The 17500-nt window shown below is 35.4% G+C and overlaps 2 protein-coding genes across 3 annotated transcripts in view; one reads left to right on the top strand and one right to left on the bottom strand.

Moving 5' to 3' along the window:
* The window catches only part of Idh3b (isocitrate dehydrogenase [NAD] subunit beta, mitochondrial), a 12642-nt gene extending 6522 nt beyond the window's left edge, over positions 1 to 6120 (top strand). Inside the window, exons 3-7 of one of the 2 annotated variants that reach the window (XM_027354101.2) lie at positions 677 to 960; positions 1233 to 1539; positions 1786 to 1995; positions 2746 to 2901; positions 5210 to 6120. In XM_027354101.2, the coding sequence (XP_027209902.2) occupies positions 677 to 960; positions 1233 to 1539; positions 1786 to 1995; positions 2746 to 2901; positions 5210 to 5287 (1035 nt within the window). In that variant the 3' untranslated portion in view covers positions 5288 to 6120. Of the gene's footprint in view, positions 1 to 676; positions 961 to 1232; positions 1540 to 1785; positions 1996 to 2745; positions 2902 to 4368 lie in introns of both variants that reach the window. The other variant, XM_027354102.2, reaches the window with a different exon arrangement.
* A 522-nt stretch (positions 6121 to 6642) lies between these two features.
* Positions 6643 to 15092, bottom strand: LOC113803339 (probable glutamate receptor). Its single transcript, XM_070138070.1, has 9 exons — positions 14947 to 15092; positions 14352 to 14442; positions 13723 to 13881; positions 13288 to 13459; positions 12292 to 12566; positions 10618 to 10746; positions 9839 to 9966; positions 9012 to 9175; positions 6643 to 7896 (listed from the first exon to the last, which is right to left on the bottom strand). The coding sequence occupies exons 1-9, from the start codon at positions 15090 to 15092 to the stop codon at positions 7832 to 7834; spliced, it is 1329 nt and encodes a 442-aa protein (XP_069994171.1). The 3' UTR covers positions 6643 to 7831.
* Positions 15093 to 17500: the final 2408 nt, after the last annotated feature.

Raw genomic sequence — 17500 nt, 5'->3', positions numbered from 1 at the left:
GCTTTTATTTAGCTCATATTGCTTGCTTCCCTATCTAGACTGTTGTTAGTCTAGGAAATTTTATATTTTATTTGAGTGCTTCACTTTTTATACTTTTATACCACATTCTATCTTCAGTTTAACTACATTCATTCAAAGCAGATAGAGCTGTTGAAAAGCAGTTGATTGTATCAAGTGGGTTATTCACTGCATTTATGAAATCATTAACATTAGTACTTGTTCTCAAGGTTTGAAATAGATGAGAGTAATGTGAAAGTGGATAGAGCAAGATATACTGCCATTGTGTTTTTGTTTTATGAAAATGTTAAAATACAGTCAAATAGAAGACAGTTATTCATGTAGTTTTTATTAGGGTAATTTCTTTGACAGTTTTGTAGTATTGAGTTATATTAGCTGTAATGCAAAAAATATAGAGTAATAATTGTTAAGATTAAGTACAAGATAATTCAGAATACTTTAATAGGCTTCAAATCTTGATATCTTTCTCTTTCCCCTTTTTCTCTTCCTTTCCCTCCTACCTCCCTTCCTCTCTCCCACTCTACTTCTCTCTCTATCAGATGCCCACTATCTATATCTTTGTATAGTCATGTGTTATTATGCTAGGCTGTCTTAAAGTTGCAGGGAAAAAAATAATTAGAGTAAAATCCAATGAAGCTAATCCTTCTCCTCTTAATAGCAAGCTCCTGTGAGCAAGCCGGAGGGCAGGACCACAGCCACCTTGATCCCTGGTGATGGCGTGGGGCCTGAGCTGTGCCAAGTGGTCCTCGATGTCTTCCAGAACGCTGGCGTCCCGGTGGATTTTGAGGAGCACTACCTTACTGAGCTTTATGCCAGGAGGTCAGAGAGCCTTGATGATGTCGTGGATAGCATCAAGCGGAACCGCCTCTGCCTCAAGGGTATTCTGGCCACCCCTGACCACAGCTCAGATGGTGAGCTCAAGACTCTTAACATGAAGCTCAGGTAAGGGCATGCAAGGTTTAAGGGGCTGTTGGGTTTATATGTCTAACCATTGCTAGAATTACAGTTGATTTATGTAATGATATTTTCTATTTAGTATTGTTCCAAACTGCTCTAACTCATTTGAGAAAAATATCTTGAAACAGTTTAGGGGGTTTGATAAAATATAAATCTTTTTCCAAGTGCACTTGATAATGAAGGGGTCATTGATAATTAGGATTCATGTTTTCCCATTTTTACCAGATCTTAAAGATAGTTCCTAAATGAAATTGCAGGGATGAGTTGGACTTGTATGCCAATGTCGTTCATGTAAAGTCACTAGATGGCATTAATGTTCGGCACAAGAATATCGACATGGTGGTCATCCGTGAGCAGACTGAGGGTGAATACTCAGCCCTAGAGCATGAGAGCGTTGCAGGAGTGGTTGAATGTCTGAAGATCATGACCCGCCAGAAGTGTAGGCGCATTGCCAAGTTCGCCTTCGACTATGCTACCAAGCATGGCCGCAAGAAGGTGACAGCAGTGCACAAGGCCAACATCATGAAGCTTGGTGATGGTCTCTTCCTGAAGCAGTGTGAAGAGGTAAGCTCTTTGTATTTCTGATAAAAAAATTGTGTGATTAGGTTATGATATAAGAATTTCATAGTTTTTTTTTATGGAAAGCAGTCAGTTATCTTATCACAAGATATTTTTAAGGAAAGATAGATTTTATTATGAAACTTATTCATAATTTTTTTATCCATCTCATACAATTTATTCAAATCTTGGGATATATTTAGGAGAATACCTGACTTATGCACCATTTCCACACCTTAAACCCTACAACAGGTGGCAGCCATGTATCCAAACATCGAGTTCTCCAACATGATTGTGGACAACTGCACTATGCAGATGGTCTCCAATCCGCACCAGTTTGACGTCTTGGTGCTACCCAACCTCTATGGCAACATCATTGACAACCTAGCAGCTGGTCTTGTAGGGGGAGCTGGAGTTGTGGCTGGAGCATCATATTCTAGCGACTCTGTGGTGTTTGAGCCAGTACGTTCTTTGAGAGAGTTTTTCTTCTTCCATATATTTGAAAAATTCATAGCAGTATATATATATATATATATATATATATATATATATATATATATATATATATATATATATATATATATATATATATATATAAAATATAAAATATAAAATATAAAATATAGAATGTAGAATATAGAATATGAATATAAATATAAATATAAATATAAATATAAATATAAATATAAATATGAATATAGAATATGATATATGATATATGATATATGATATATGATATATGATATATGATATATGATATATGATATATGATATATTATATATGATATATGATATATATGATATATGATATATAATATATAATATGTAATATGTAATATATAATATATATATATATAATATATAATATATATATATAATATATATATATATATATATATATATATATATATATATATATATATATATATATATATATATATATATATATATATTTTATATACATTCATTATACATTATATGTTATATATTATTTATGTCTGTATATAGGTTTCTATATATGTATGTATATATATGTATATGTATTCCAAAAATAGATTATCAATGTAATGTTGATGACAACTATACAATTATTGTTTTTGTTCCATCACTATCAAAAAGAAGATTATTAAAGATTTAACCTCTACCAAAGATAGAACTGTCATCCAATATCATGTATTTCTAAATTTACCTCATTCCCTTGCTGTATTCCAGGGTGCACGTCACACCTTCAGTGAAGCCGTAGGTAAGAATGTCGCCAACCCAACCGCCATGTTGCTTGCCTCGGCAAATATGCTTAACCACATCAACTTGCAGTACTATGGCGACATGATCAGGAATTCAGTTGACCGAGTCATTCGAGTCGGGAAGGTGAGGAACACTCTAGTTTGCTATTAGTATTTTGATTATTTTACTTTTCAGTTTCTTTTTTAGGGGATGATTTCAGATAGAGATTTGTCTAGATTCTATTTGTATTTTACAAAGGTGAAGAAAAGGATTCTCAGGGAGGAAATGTTAGTTTAGGGTATCTTGATTCCTCTGAAGAATTAAGCTCAAGTGTACTTGGTTGTTTGGTATGATATAATGGTCAGTCACTCTCTTTAGAGTTTCAGGGGAAAAGTTGGGTTAGTTTTCTTTAGGGAATTTAAGGGAGTTGACAGTGACATAGGATAAATAGAGTTGGGTAAGATTTGTATGAGATATAGATTATATAAGTAGTTCAGTAACCTACCCTGTTTATGGTCTATGGGCTAGAATCATGTAGGTGATATTAGGATAGCTTTATTATCAGTTTTTGATTTAATACCTAAAACTGGAGCTGACCTGACAAAAGTGTAGTTCCTATAGCATTAAGTTGTTCTTCAGTTGCATTTCACTTATATTTAATGCTCATTTTATAAAACTTGTATTCTATTACAGATTCGTAGTTAAGAAGAATGCTTCATAAATGGCAATATTTGCTAAATCATTTCAAGTTATATATAGGTATTGCTGATTATAGCATACTCCAAGTAAATGGAAGAAGTAAACCTATCCTGGAAATATACATGTAGTTACAAGGTTGATAAACTTGTCTTGTAACCTTTTGTTAATTTTGACAGTTGCTATATGTGTCTGTAACTCTGTGCCATTGCATTCTGCACATTGCTTTGGCTTCATGTTGGCAACCATGTAGTAATGATCTATCACAGAGAAAAGATGCTGGAGTCACCACAGAAAAAAAAACATTCATTGCATACTTAGGCACATTCAGTGATGCATGTACTCTCAGCTGTCTTATAATGGTGCTGTATTGAATAGTTTCCAACTATGATTTTATACAGCCTACCCCCATTAGAACAGACTAAATTATGAGAAGCCCTGTCTGTATAATGAAATTGTCCATCACAATTTGGGGTTCCCTGGAATCCTTACCTAGCCATAATTCACTGTTTCCTAGTTGAATGAAATACATGCAGCAAGTCCAGTGAGGTTTAATCCTTTATTACAAGAAAAACTGAATTCTACCTTTTTGTTGGGAATATTTTGGGTGCATGAGTTTTGATTAAATGTGTTCATCAAATGAACTCTTGGTTTGTAATCAAAACAGTATGCAAAAACACTAGTGGGAAACAGTCATGGGTCTGTTTAAAAATGGCAAATGAATTCACTCATTCATAGGTAGACTCTTCAAATATATATATAATATATATATATATATATATATATATATATATATATATATATATATATATATATATATATATATATATATACACTTACTCTCATAGGCACTCATATTCAACTGTCTCACACTCATACTGACTTCACTTTTGTTTGCTTCTTGCCCGGCTGTAGGTGAGGACGAAGGATATGGGTGGTTTTGCCACAACCACAGCCTTCGCAAATGCAGTCATCGCCAACCTCCAACAGTGAGAGTGAGGCGTGTAAAGGCCAGAAGGACTTAATATCACAATGACACTAGTATTCATAACAATAGTGAAGTGCAGACGTAAAAGATGATAGTATTATATTGTATATATCACTGCTACACCTTAGATTATCATATCTGTGAGGGCAGAATTGTGACAGTAAAGCTTGTCTAGAGGTGTGGATGAGCAGTAGCTCCTTTATTTATTAACTAGTGTGGATAGTGTTTTTACTTAATCACAAAAATAGTTTGAGTTTAGTGCACGGCAACTAATATAGTCAGGTTACTGTTACACAAAAAATAAGAAAAAAATCTAAGTAAACACTTAGAACCAAATAATATCTACCTAAAGACTTGATCTCTCAATTCTTTGAAATTCCAAACTGTTTCGATGTTTGTTTATAACCTTAAGTGTTTGTACAGGATCCATTCAAGATAGCTCTTTTTTTTTCTGAGTAAGAATAGATAATTTATTTTTTACCGTGTAAAAGTATGAATATGTTTATGATCTCATATTAGAGGAAAAATGCATTTATTTACCATAATAGTTTATAGATAATTATCCTTTTATGGACATCTAGTCAAGAATGTACTGAATGCTGCATGATTTAAAGACTCAGCAGAGGAAAATATAGTGGTAGACATCTTATTTTTATTTATTAATATTTCCATTTTTTCTTTTTCTTGATCTTTCCTAGCATACTGCTGTAACTTGCCCACAGACATAGATCTCAATCCCTCTTTTTGTTTTTAATCCTTCCGCCCCAGGTACGAACCAAGGATATGGGAGGACACTCTACCACCTTTGACTTTTCTCAGGCCGTCATTTCAAACTTGCGGCATTGAGAGTTAAGATTGAAGCAGGTTGGTAATTCATCATCAGACCTTCATCAGTGTGCAAGAAATCTCAAATTTTATTTATGTAAATCTGTTTAAAGTGTTCATCCATTATTATGCAGTAGGCTTATGTTTTCTGAGAAGATGCAATTTTGTGGCAAATTCAAGGAAGATCTCAAAATTTCATAGTTCATCTCACAGGAGTTATGTGAGGCTTACAAAGTTCAAAGTTTGTTTGCATGTTGAGAAATACATCACTCAAGGTGAATTGTTAATTGTCTACCTAACTTAAAGTAATTATGGTTAAATTAGGTGTGGTTAATGATATATTTTTATTTTCAATTCCTCTAGTTTGTTACTAGTGAAGGTTGCAGAGCTATCTTCGTATATTATATAATAATAGATGGCACTGTCATTATTATAATGTAGTGTTGTTGATGTTTTCATTATTTTTTTTTATTATTATTGTCTTTATTATTATCATCATTATCATTATCATTATCATTAGCATCAGCTTATGATTTTAATAATGACGACCACAAAAAACACTGATTTTAAATCAAGCTAAATGTTTATCATTATTATTGTTATTATTATTATGATTATGATTGTGATTGTTATTATTTGTTTTATTATTATAATTATCATAATTATTATTATAATTATGATAAAGGAGCTGATTTTACTGTTCAGGATTTTGGTAGAACATGTACTGTCTTAGAGATATGATTATCTATAGATTGTCAAGACAGTATTTATAATGTGAATGTCTTGCATTTAGGAAAAGAATTTTTTGTATATATGAAATCTCGTGTAAATATATTACAATTATGGCTATATTACTTTGTATTTCATTATCCAAGATTTACAATACAATAATTTTAGTGCGTTGTATGTAATAGCTTTTAAAAAATTACTCATAACTTTTGGATTAATCCACAGACTATTCAAAATACAGAAGAAACTGTCCAGTTTGATGAATAGTTAATCCAGTATTACCTTCAGTGAAATGGTCAAGCAGTTAACGAATGTACAATGAGCTAGATAGTCTTTTCAGTAATAAAATATATGACTGGAAGTTAACACTAACCATATCCAGAAAAAAAATGTGACTAGTTTTAATGCCACTTAGAAATACAAGGCAGTATAATATTAATGGATTGAAGAAGCAAGAATAAAGACTGGAAAATAAAGACATAATATGCAGAAGAACTAGACGTCATTGCCAACTAACCATGTTCAAGAATCAGCCAGGAAGAACACCATATCAAAATACAAGAAATTGATAGGAAACCAGCAGTTTTTTTAAAACAGCATAATTAAGGAAGATGTAAAGGATACAGAAGACCAGAACCCAAAATAATTTTATGCGATAAAGCTTGTATACATGAAATAAATAAAGACATAAATATGTAAATAATACCTATTTTGTATCCAAAATGAAATGATTATAGCTAACAAATGACTAAAAATTGTCTAGAAGTACCCCCTCCGTTTGTGGCGAGTATGCTCACTAGTAACGGCCTTCCACATGAATATGTTTGTATATTAGTTAATCTATAGCTAAGCAAGTATCAAGGAACCTGATTTTTTATCTTATGACATTATGTGCAATGCGGATATTCATTAATCTCACTCTGAATTGTTCCTTTGTCCTTTTTGTGGAAATCAAGGTAAGTGTTACTCTTTCAGTTGTAGGTCTCATTAAGAATGGCAGATTTGCTCAAAATACAGTGGTGGCATCAGATCTCTCAACGCCAGAATTTTCGTTTAATTCAGAATATCTGTAAATACAACTCTTAACAAAAATTAAATAGTAATATATAATGAATATAAACAATTACTTTTATTTGTTTTATTTGCCCCCCAGGTCAAGTTCATAAGGAAATGAAGAGTTGAACAAATGGGTTTCCTCACAATGGAGTGACTCGTCCCTTCCTTTTTGCAGTCCCTCATTTCAGGTACCTTCCTGGACAGCTCTTTAGACACCTTGTGATTATATACAGGAGCCAAGAGCAAAGTGTGTCTGCGCATCGTTATAACTAAACAATACGAGACGAGTGCCTACAGTGACAAGGTCCTAATGCTAACAGTGACCAGAGAACAAGGTCTCTGATGGCAGCATTGAATCGGAAGCTAAAGTCCCTTTTGTGTGTACATTTGCATATATGATACCAAATATATGCTATTAAAGTATTTAAAAAAAAATAAACTGGTTTAACACAAAACCTGTGTAATCGTTCCGGAGTAAAACATTTTTGATATACAATATTTTTGTCTACATGTATAGAAAAGTCCCTTTCTTAAGGGTGCTAGTTTCCAGACCTGACATTTCATTTTCGAGTATAATAATTTTCATAAAGATGCGTCCTAGAATGAATATATACCGACCTACCAAAACTAACTTGGAGGGCTACGTGGACCCTACACATATACAATATTTTAGGCTAACTAAATCAAAGTCGTGGGATACCAAGGCAGAAAACTAATCAACATTTTCTTCGTGTTAATCGAAGAGCCATTTTTTTAGCAAATTCTTCATAGGCAGAGAAACTAATTTTTGCGAAGAAAGCCTCTGAGTCTCTCGCCCACAAGGACTGCAGCGGCCAACAGCTGACCTGGAACAGAGCACAGTAAGCGCGTTATGACACGATAGGTTTTCATTCTTTCTTTGTGTGCGTGTTTATATATGTGTGTGTGTGTGTGTGTGTGTGTGTGTGTGTGTGTGTGTGTGTGTGTGTGTGTGTGTGTGTGTATATGTGTGTGTGTGTGCGTGGTTATGTATATGTGTGTGTGTGTGCGTGTTTGTTTGTGTGCGTCTGCGTGCGCGCGTGCGTGTGTAGTAATAATGATAGTAATGATAATGATCATTATAATATGATAAAAAAATAATAATGATGATAATACTCATACTTTAAAAAAAATCATTATTATTTTTATTATTATTATTATTATTATTATTATTATTATTATTATTATTATTATTATTATAAAAACAAATATGAATATTGGTGATAATATTGCTTATTGATATTATTACTATTATCAGCAGCATCATTAATATCATTATTACTATTATTAATAGTAATATTATTAGTATTATCAAATAATAATGAAAATAAGAATTATCATAATCATGATAATAATAACAATGATAATGATAATAGTAATATTAATATTTAAAATGATAAATATAATATTATTAATAATAATCTAAGAATGATGATAATATTAACTAATAATGGTCATGATAGAAATTATAGTAGTAGTAGTACTGATGGTAAGAATAACGGACATACTAATCATATAATTTGATAATTTCTATAATGATAATAAGAACCATAAAAATCTTTAAAATGACAATAATAACCATAAATATCTTTAAAGTGATAATAATAATAATAATAATACCAATACAAATTGTAACAATAATGATAACAGTAACAATAATATTAACAATGATAATAATAGCAATAATAATCATGATAAGAATTATAATGAAAATAACAATAAGACTAATAACTGACTATAATTAACATAATAATTATAATCATAATAATTATATTATCATAATTATTATAATTATAATTATTATTATAATTATAATCATTATCACAGTTATAACTATTATTATAATTATAATCATGTTAATTATAATTATAATGATAATAGAAGGAAAAAAAATTCCCCTAGAAGCCCAACCCTTCGCCTCCAACCTCAGCCGATCACTCGCCTCCAGCCAGAAGCAAGAAGCCGCCGGCGAGGTCAAACAAGGTGAACGCCAGTGACCCTTCGGCGCCCTCCTCCTTCCCCGGAGCCACCAGGCAGGCCGTGGCGTTCGAGGTCAGTGCCAGGACGCTGCGGCTCACCATCCCGGACTCCACCAGCGCGGCCATCCTGTTGTTCCGAGGATATGCATGAAAAATGAATATATAAAGGAATAAATATAGATATATCCAATATATATATATATATATATATATATATATATATATATATATATATATATATATATATATATATACGCACACACACATACACATATATAAGCATACACACACACACACACACACACACACACACACACACATACATACATACATATATATATATATATATATATATATATATATATATATATATATATATATATATATATATATATATATATATATGTGTATGTATATGTATATATATATGTATATGTATGTATATATATTGTATAATTATAAATATATATATATATGTATATATATATATGCATATATATATATATATATATATATATATATATATATATATATATATATATATATATATATGTATATATATATATATATATATATATATATATAAACATATAAATATATACATACACACACACAGTATATAGCTTACATATATTCATCACAAAAAAGTATCACAGATCTCTCGAACTATAATGCAAATTCAGTCCCGCTCTCGCCACATCTCTTAGCACACATTATCGACAGCACGCGACCCAAACTTTCTTCTCTCGACCCCACGGAAAAGAAGGTACAGTATTTCCGTTCCTCTCACCACGTGTCGAAGTGACGCACCAGCGGGCTCCTCTTGGGGAAGGCGAAGGCGAGCGGGGCCGACTTGATGGGCTCGGCGGCGATGTAGTAGTTGCAGGCGCCCGTTTGTGTGAAGTCGTCACTCATGATCTTGGAGAGGGAGAGGGAGAGAGAGAGATGAAGGGAGGGGGAGGGAAAGAGAGAGAGACAGAGAGAGAGAGACGAAGGGAAGGTGAGGGGGAGACAGAGATGAAGGGAGGGGGAGTGTGACGAAGGGAGGGGGAGAGAGACGGAGAGAGACAAAGGGAGGGGGAGACAGAGATGAAGGGAGGGAGGGAGAGAGAGAGAGAGGGATTGAGGGAGGGAGAGATAAATAGATAGATAAAGTGTCAGTCAGACAGAAACATAGGGAGAGTGGGAGCGAGGGCTGGGGGAGGGCATACAGATATATAGAGACAGAGAGGGATGTATGGAGGGGGAGGAAGAGATAGCTAGATAGACAGATAGATCAATATACAGATAGGCAGATAAAGAGATAGAGCGGTAAGCAGGCAGACAAATTAAACCTACAAAAGAAGTAGGAACGTCGAAAACACTAACCACCACAATATCACATTTAAATTTATGTTAGTCCTATTCAGAGAGCCTTTACATACAGAAGATAACTACGAACATGCAATGAGACTAAACAATACTGCAAAATCTCCTTTTCACGTAATTCATCTGAGTCCCAGAATGTACCATATCATTCCACACCCCAAGGCTCCCCCCTAAAAAAAAATACTCATACAACCCCCGTACCTTCCTCATGGTAAAGAAGTCACAGAGGACAGCCATGCTTTCCTTCTTGATCCTCTCTCTCGCCTCGTAAGCATTCACGACCAAAGTTCCTTCGTCGTGGATCGTCTTGTACAGGCCTGAAGTAGCGTCCTGGTGAGGGATGTTGTGTTAGTGCCCTACCCTCTTCGTTACAAAGGATGGGAGGGGGGATATTATCGTTTTTATCAATTAGCATGTGTCTCTTTGTTACCTTAGAAATTATACCTTTCAATTATTAACAAATGTTTCTTTTCGTTATAAGAGATGGTGGAGAAATAATATTTCTTAAAAATTAATTAGCATGTGTCTCTTCGTAAAAGCGAAAGTGCATTTTTTCAAATTATTGGCAAATGTCTAATTTCGTTTCGGGGGGGAATCCTATATTCTTATCAGTTACCATATGTCTTTTCGTTACCTTAAGAATGGACAGATATATATATATATATATATATATATATATATATATATATATATATATATATTAAAAATCATTAGCAAATGTCTCTTTTCGTTACAAAGGACAGTGGAGAAATATATTTTCATCAATAAGCAAATGTCACTTCGTTAACGTAAAAAGTGCATTTTTTTTTCAAATTTATTAGCAAATGTCTCTTTTTGTTACAAATGATGGGGAAGAAATCATATCTATGTATCGTTTAGCAAATGTCTATTTTCGTAACTAAAACAATGTGGAAAAATACTTTTCATTGTTTATCACTTAATTTGCTGCCTTGTTTATTGGTGACGTTTGGTATTATGTGTGGTAGCATTGTCTCCTTTGAAAAATCTGCTATTTCTACCTGCTTTATTCTAATAACAGTAACAATAGTAATAGCAACAGCCACAACAGAAATGAAATAATTACAAAGAAAAAAAGCAATAGTAATTATAATTATAGTAATTTCAACAACAATGATACCATGACGATGATTAAAAACTGATAATATTAACAACTATGACAATGAACGCATTAATGATGATGATGATAATGATAATAAAATAAGTTATGATAACAATATCAATAATGAATGAGAATAATCATACCATCACCATCACTATCATCATCATCATTATTATGATAATGATAACAGCTATCTCCAGTTCAACTCATAATAATAGTAACCCTCGTCTTAGGCAGGTGGTTTTTAACCCGGGAGTGCGCCGCCCTCGGGGAGAACGAAGGGCGGCTAAGGGGAAGGCGAAGGCTCAAGAAAAGGGATAATTATATTGAACTATCATCTAATTCCCTTACCTAAACCACCATAACCCTTTCCCTCATCAACCCCTTCCCCATCTTCAACCTTTCAACATTACTCTAGATACTTGACGCATAGCAACTATCACCTGACATCACCCTTTATTATACCTTCCTATAGTGCTATATGACGTTAGATGTCTAGCACATTTATTTCGCTTTTAACTAACCATTGGAGAGCTATGAGGTATGGCGGACTCTGACAAACCGTTTTCACAAAAAGAAGCGCAAACATTAGCATGCCAGTAAAATGCAATATTTGAGGAATGGGAGAGGAGGGGGGAGGGAGGGGTCAGGGGACGTGCCAGTCAGTGAGGGGGGAGGGGGGCAGGGGAGGCTGGAATTCGAAAAAAAAGATAAAAAAAACAGCGTCTTCTGCTAACCCATGTTGGCGGCCTCACCCCAAACAGCTGATGCAGCGACGTGCCCTTCTCGTTGGCCCAGGGGATCTTGCCGTAGCTGACCAGATCCTCGAGAGAGTCGACGGGCACGGTCACCCTGGGCACGGCAAGCAGAGAGGTGAGCACGCCCCTGTAAGCCGAGCTGAGGATGAGCCCGGCCAGGAGCCAAGCGGCGAGGAGCACGCGACTGCTGGGGCGTGACGGAAGCTTCTCGATGGCTGTCTTAACGGGAGACTCACATACAAGCGTGCATGTATACAGGAGGTGTGCGTTTGTGTGTACATATGTATGTGTATGTTTAAGCAGATGTATAGTTATGGTATATGCATACATTCAGCGTGCATGTATATAGGTGTGCGTCTGTGTGTATGTATATGTTTAAGCAGATGTATAGTTATGGTATATGTATGCATTCAAGCGTGCATACATATTAGGTGAGCGTTTGTTTGTGTGCGTATATATATGTATGTGTATGTTTAAGTAGATGGATAGCTATGGTATATGTATATCTATGCCTGTTTATTTTTTTTTATCTTTCTATAAGTCTATCTACCTACTTATCTGGCTGTCTATACCTACTGTGTATCTCTGTCTATAGTTCTATCTATTTCTACATCTATCAATCCATCTTTCACTCAGTTTATTCATCCATCCATCTAGCCGTCCGTCCATCCATCCATCTTTCTATTTATTTTTCTATCTATCTATTCATCTCTCCTTCTATTTATCTATCTATCTATCTATTTATCTATCTATCTATATATTTATCTATCTATCTTTCTATTTATCTATCTATATCTATCTTCTATTTATCTATCTATCTTTCTATTTATCTATCTTTCTATTTATTTATCTATCTATCTATATACCTGTTCTTAGTTACATAAGCCGCATGTCATTATTAATTGCAACATTGGCCATTCATTACTCTAAAAGGACTATCAAAGAGTAGTTGGTTGCCCTACACCACTGAAAAGATCACGGCCCCAAACTCACATCCAATGAGCAAAGCCTGCACGACCCAGAGTGGGCGTAAGACAATATTGGCTTGATCCTCCCCAGCACCGGCAGAGCCATCTGTTGGCCTGAAGCACCGTCTTGCCAGCAAGTTCAAGACAACACCTAGGGCGAGTGTAAAGAGGAGGACGGCCCCAAGAGCGGCCCAGACCTGAGAGGAAATAGAAAATGTGACGATTCTATTCCATGGAGACGGTATTTGGTCCTTACTGCCAGATATTTGTGGAAGTTCAATTTCCGGAAGAAATTAATCTGTTGGAAGCAAGAGAGCCTCACAACTATGACCTTTGTTTAATCGTTTCGAACTTATGATGGTTATAAATATGCTGATATGTTTTCAGACTAAGCGACAAATCATCAAATATTAAGCATACGTGTACACGTCCTTGATAAAAAACACTTCTTCGGCCTTGCCTGCCAAGCGAGAGGGTTGGTGAAGCCAATTAAGTCTCTCTCCTGACGAGGCCGCGGCAGGAAGATCCCGAAGCCGTCGACATAAAGCGTGGAAGAGAAGTCCACAACCTGGGCGCGCTCCCACGTCACTCCGAAGGGCCCCAGTGCCATGTCCACCTCCTGAAGGTATGTGTATACGGTCCTTGATAAAACAGGAGTTAAAAAGATGTTCTTACGATCTCGTCCTCACTGGCGTTGATATGGACTGGTGATCGGTAACGTGTTTAAGACGTTCTTATAAATAACTTTTGTCTGATTCTTTCTAAAGTCATCAGAGGATGAGTAGCCTTGTATATGAGAATTAGAATGAATTATATATTCGCGTCTGCGTTCTTAATTTTCTCCATAGCACTATAGTCTAGTTACACGTTTTAACAACCCTCCTATTCATCTGTTGTACACAAATGAGTAGTTTACACTTTTCCATCCCGTATGGATTTCTTTTAAACCTTTACACATTATCTATTGATATCTATCTTTAAATATATATATATATATACATTGTTTATACCATACCATTTTATTTTCTGTAATACGAAGAGAGACTGACAACCACCTCGCGTACTTCGAAGACACTCCGGAGACCTTACCTTCCGCTGACACATCCCGATCATGCCGGTGAAGGAGCCGTTGGGAAGGCCTCGACCCCACTCCCTGTCCTCGGGCATCACTAAGGTGTACCTTGCGTGTGAACGTCAAGGGAGAAATTAGATGTCGAGTAGCTGTGAATGGACACTAAGAAGCAATGTTAATGTTGCTATGTTTGATGTTAGTGGGCAGAAAATTCGAGAAATAACCTATAAATTATATGAAGAGAATATTAAAGGGAAAAATAATAACTAATAATGTGAAAACCGTGACTGTATATAATCTTTTCTGGATGATTTAGAAAATTTCTGTTGATTTAAATATTTCGTATATGACATTAAATTTGAGAAGAAATTGTACTATCTAACAAGACCTGGATTCACGTAAATCTTTGAAAATATTCCGAAATGCATATGCAAGATAACCGCGTTATTATCTGTCAATCTATCTGATCAACCAAATTACCTGCTGTATTTATCAATTCTTTTTTCTCCTAGATAAGCTATCTTTTAATTTCTCTCTATCTATCTATCACATCTATTGATCTGCTTCTCTCGTTCCTACACAAAAGGCTCCAACCGTGCACTCGCTCCTCACGAGAAGTTGAGCTTAGCGGCGATGATGTCGAAGAAGGCGGCGGCGACCCCGGAGGCGCCGAGGGACCCGTCCTCCCGGCGCCGCAGGTCGACCCACGGCACCCAGATGTCGGCGCCGACCCTCAGGTGCCTCCCGCTCAGCGCCATGATGGTTGGCCTCGCTCTCGAACGAGGGTTAGCTGGTTTGCCTTTGAGGGGATCAACAATGAGAGGCAAAGACAGATAAAAGGGTAGGTAGATTGATATATCGAGGGAGACAAACAAACAGAGGAATATAAGAGAGAGGAGCAAGGGGAGAGAAGTGTCTATTTGGCTATGACTTCAAGGCTGTCGGGAAAACGACGAACGTCCACCTCACCTGAAAGTCAACCGCTTCTGATCTTCCTCATCATCACGTCTTTAAAGTCCCCTCTAAGGAATCATGAAGTGCGCAGGCGCGCTTTCTTCGTTCTTTTTTAAACTTTTCTAAACTTCCGTAACCTCATAACATAGTCATCAACGAATTTATCATTCTTTCGTTTTTATCTCTCACGAACGTAAATATGTGAGATATCAAGGTGGGAAATAATGCACAAGTCTCCACGATGATATTTTAGGCCAAGATATGCGTCAATCGAGTCCTTTCGAGACCAATGTAAGATTTACGGCCGATTCACGCTAGCACGCTTTCAGTCTTTCATTTCCGTTCAACATATGACGTCACGGGTAGTACGGATCTCCACGTAGTTGTAAACAGTACTGGAGGACGTAAACACAGTATCACTCCTACTGCGTAGATCTGATTATATTGCTGGATCTGCTTGATTAAGAGAACAACGAATATGACCTCGACTGTTCAATAATTCCAGCTCCACCAGAGACGTCCAGTAAGGGCTTACAAATGTGCATCTCTCCCGTCTTCAAAGTGATTAGACGATTCCTTGACAATGAAAAGTGATTGTTATACTCATCTCCTGTGTCGACGCGAATTAGTCTCCATATAAAATTTATCCCAGGTTAATTTTCATCGCCATTTTCGGACCAGTTTAACCTCACAACACGAGCAGATAGAAAATGGTCCCCACTTTTCTACTTGGTTTATGGAATGTTTTAGAAAGAACGATGAATAACGATGTATTTTGTTAAGGAATCCATGAGCTGGACAGGTAAACTAACTGTGATAGCGATGACATCCATAACATTCATCACAATGTAAACTGCATATTTGGTAGTGGGCCCAGAGTATTATTCGATGGCAATTAGGGTGTCTCGCGAGACGACGCGACATCAAAAGCTGCCTCGTGATCGGAGGCGAGACAGGCCTTCTGTGACGTAATGGGGATGGCCGCGGTTGACGATTTGCTATTCTACTGTACTGGTTATTTTTCCTACAGCTACACAGTATTTTGGAATACGATATCCAAGATGCTTTTGATATCTTATGGTGGGTAGTGCGGTGTTATAGATATCCAAGTACGAATATGCATGAAATATCCAAAGAAGGAGGAAGCATCTGGCAACTCGATAAATACCGCCTACTCAATTCCTGTCGCGTGAAAGGTGTCGCGTTTCCCGTAACCGCTGGAAAAGATGGCAAATTGCCTTTTCTCGCAATATGAAAAGATGGCATATTACCATTTTTAATTGGGATGGTAGTGATAATATTAATGATAATAATAATGACACAACGGCTCCAGCAACACCATCAACAATAACAATGATAATAATGACGATACAAAATTAATGATAATAATGATAATGATAATGATAAAAAATAAATATATAGGTATATGAAAATTGGAGCTCTTAGTCGATCATTTCCTTAAAAGTAGGAGTCATGCCATTCCCGCTTTTTATTGGTCACGTGATGTTTCGTACATTAAGAACAGTAACAGAAAAGATTGCATTCTCCTGAGGAATCAGGATATTCTTTTTCTTTATTAGCGAAGGGAAGAATAAAAGTTGGACAACGCGGGAACCAAAAGTGAGAATTCAATTAATAATTTACGAAATAGTTTATTTAACAAAATGAAAAGGACTTGTCCGATTAGGCTCCAAAAACACTTCGTAAATGACAATAATTTCGTGTAAATGCCGTGAGACACTGGGAGCCTTTCGAGCGCCGCCTCCTCCACAATTCATCGAAGTCCGGAATTAACTGGTTTGATTTTGGTTTATTTCTTCTTTCCGTTCTCTCTGCGCCATGTGGAAGTAAGAAAAGCTTATTCTGATTATTATTATTATTATTATTATTATTTTGTATTAATTGTTTTTTTATTCACGTGTATATTTTTATCTGAATGACAATTTCCAGTAAAAAGATTTACACACACACGCACACATACACACACACACACACACACACACACACACACACATATATATATATATATATAATATATATATATATATGTATATATATGTATGTATATATATACATATATATATATATTGAATTCAAAAGAAAATTGTTGGTGGGGAAATGAAACAAAAGCTGGATGATCATCTGAATGGTATTCCTCTTGAAGGAGAGATATTACATCAAAATAGACTTTCACGGTGGGGGAATTACCCTC

Source organism: Penaeus vannamei, chromosome 24, assembly GCF_042767895.1.
Source record: "Penaeus vannamei isolate JL-2024 chromosome 24, ASM4276789v1, whole genome shotgun sequence".
NCBI lineage: Eukaryota > Metazoa > Arthropoda > Malacostraca > Decapoda > Penaeidae > Penaeus > Penaeus vannamei.
Note: the sequence above shows the minus strand (reverse complement) of the source record. Positions and strands in the feature narration are given on the sequence as shown.

Bases quoted from the DNA above. Each gene is read 5' to 3' on its own strand.
- LOC113803339 (XM_070138070.1), bottom strand. From the start codon at position 15,092: ATGGCGCTGAGCGGGAGGCACCTGAGGGTCGGCGCCGACATCTGGGTG. The intron at 13,460-13,722 runs GCAAGGCCGAAG...ATTTCCTCTCAG, and splicing joins CCAACCCTCTCGCTTGGCAG to GTCTGGGCCGCTCTTGGGGC. The intron at 9,967-10,617 runs GTACGGGGGTTG...TCCCTCTCCAAG, and splicing joins ACTTCTTTACCATGAGGAAG to ATCATGAGTGACGACTTCAC.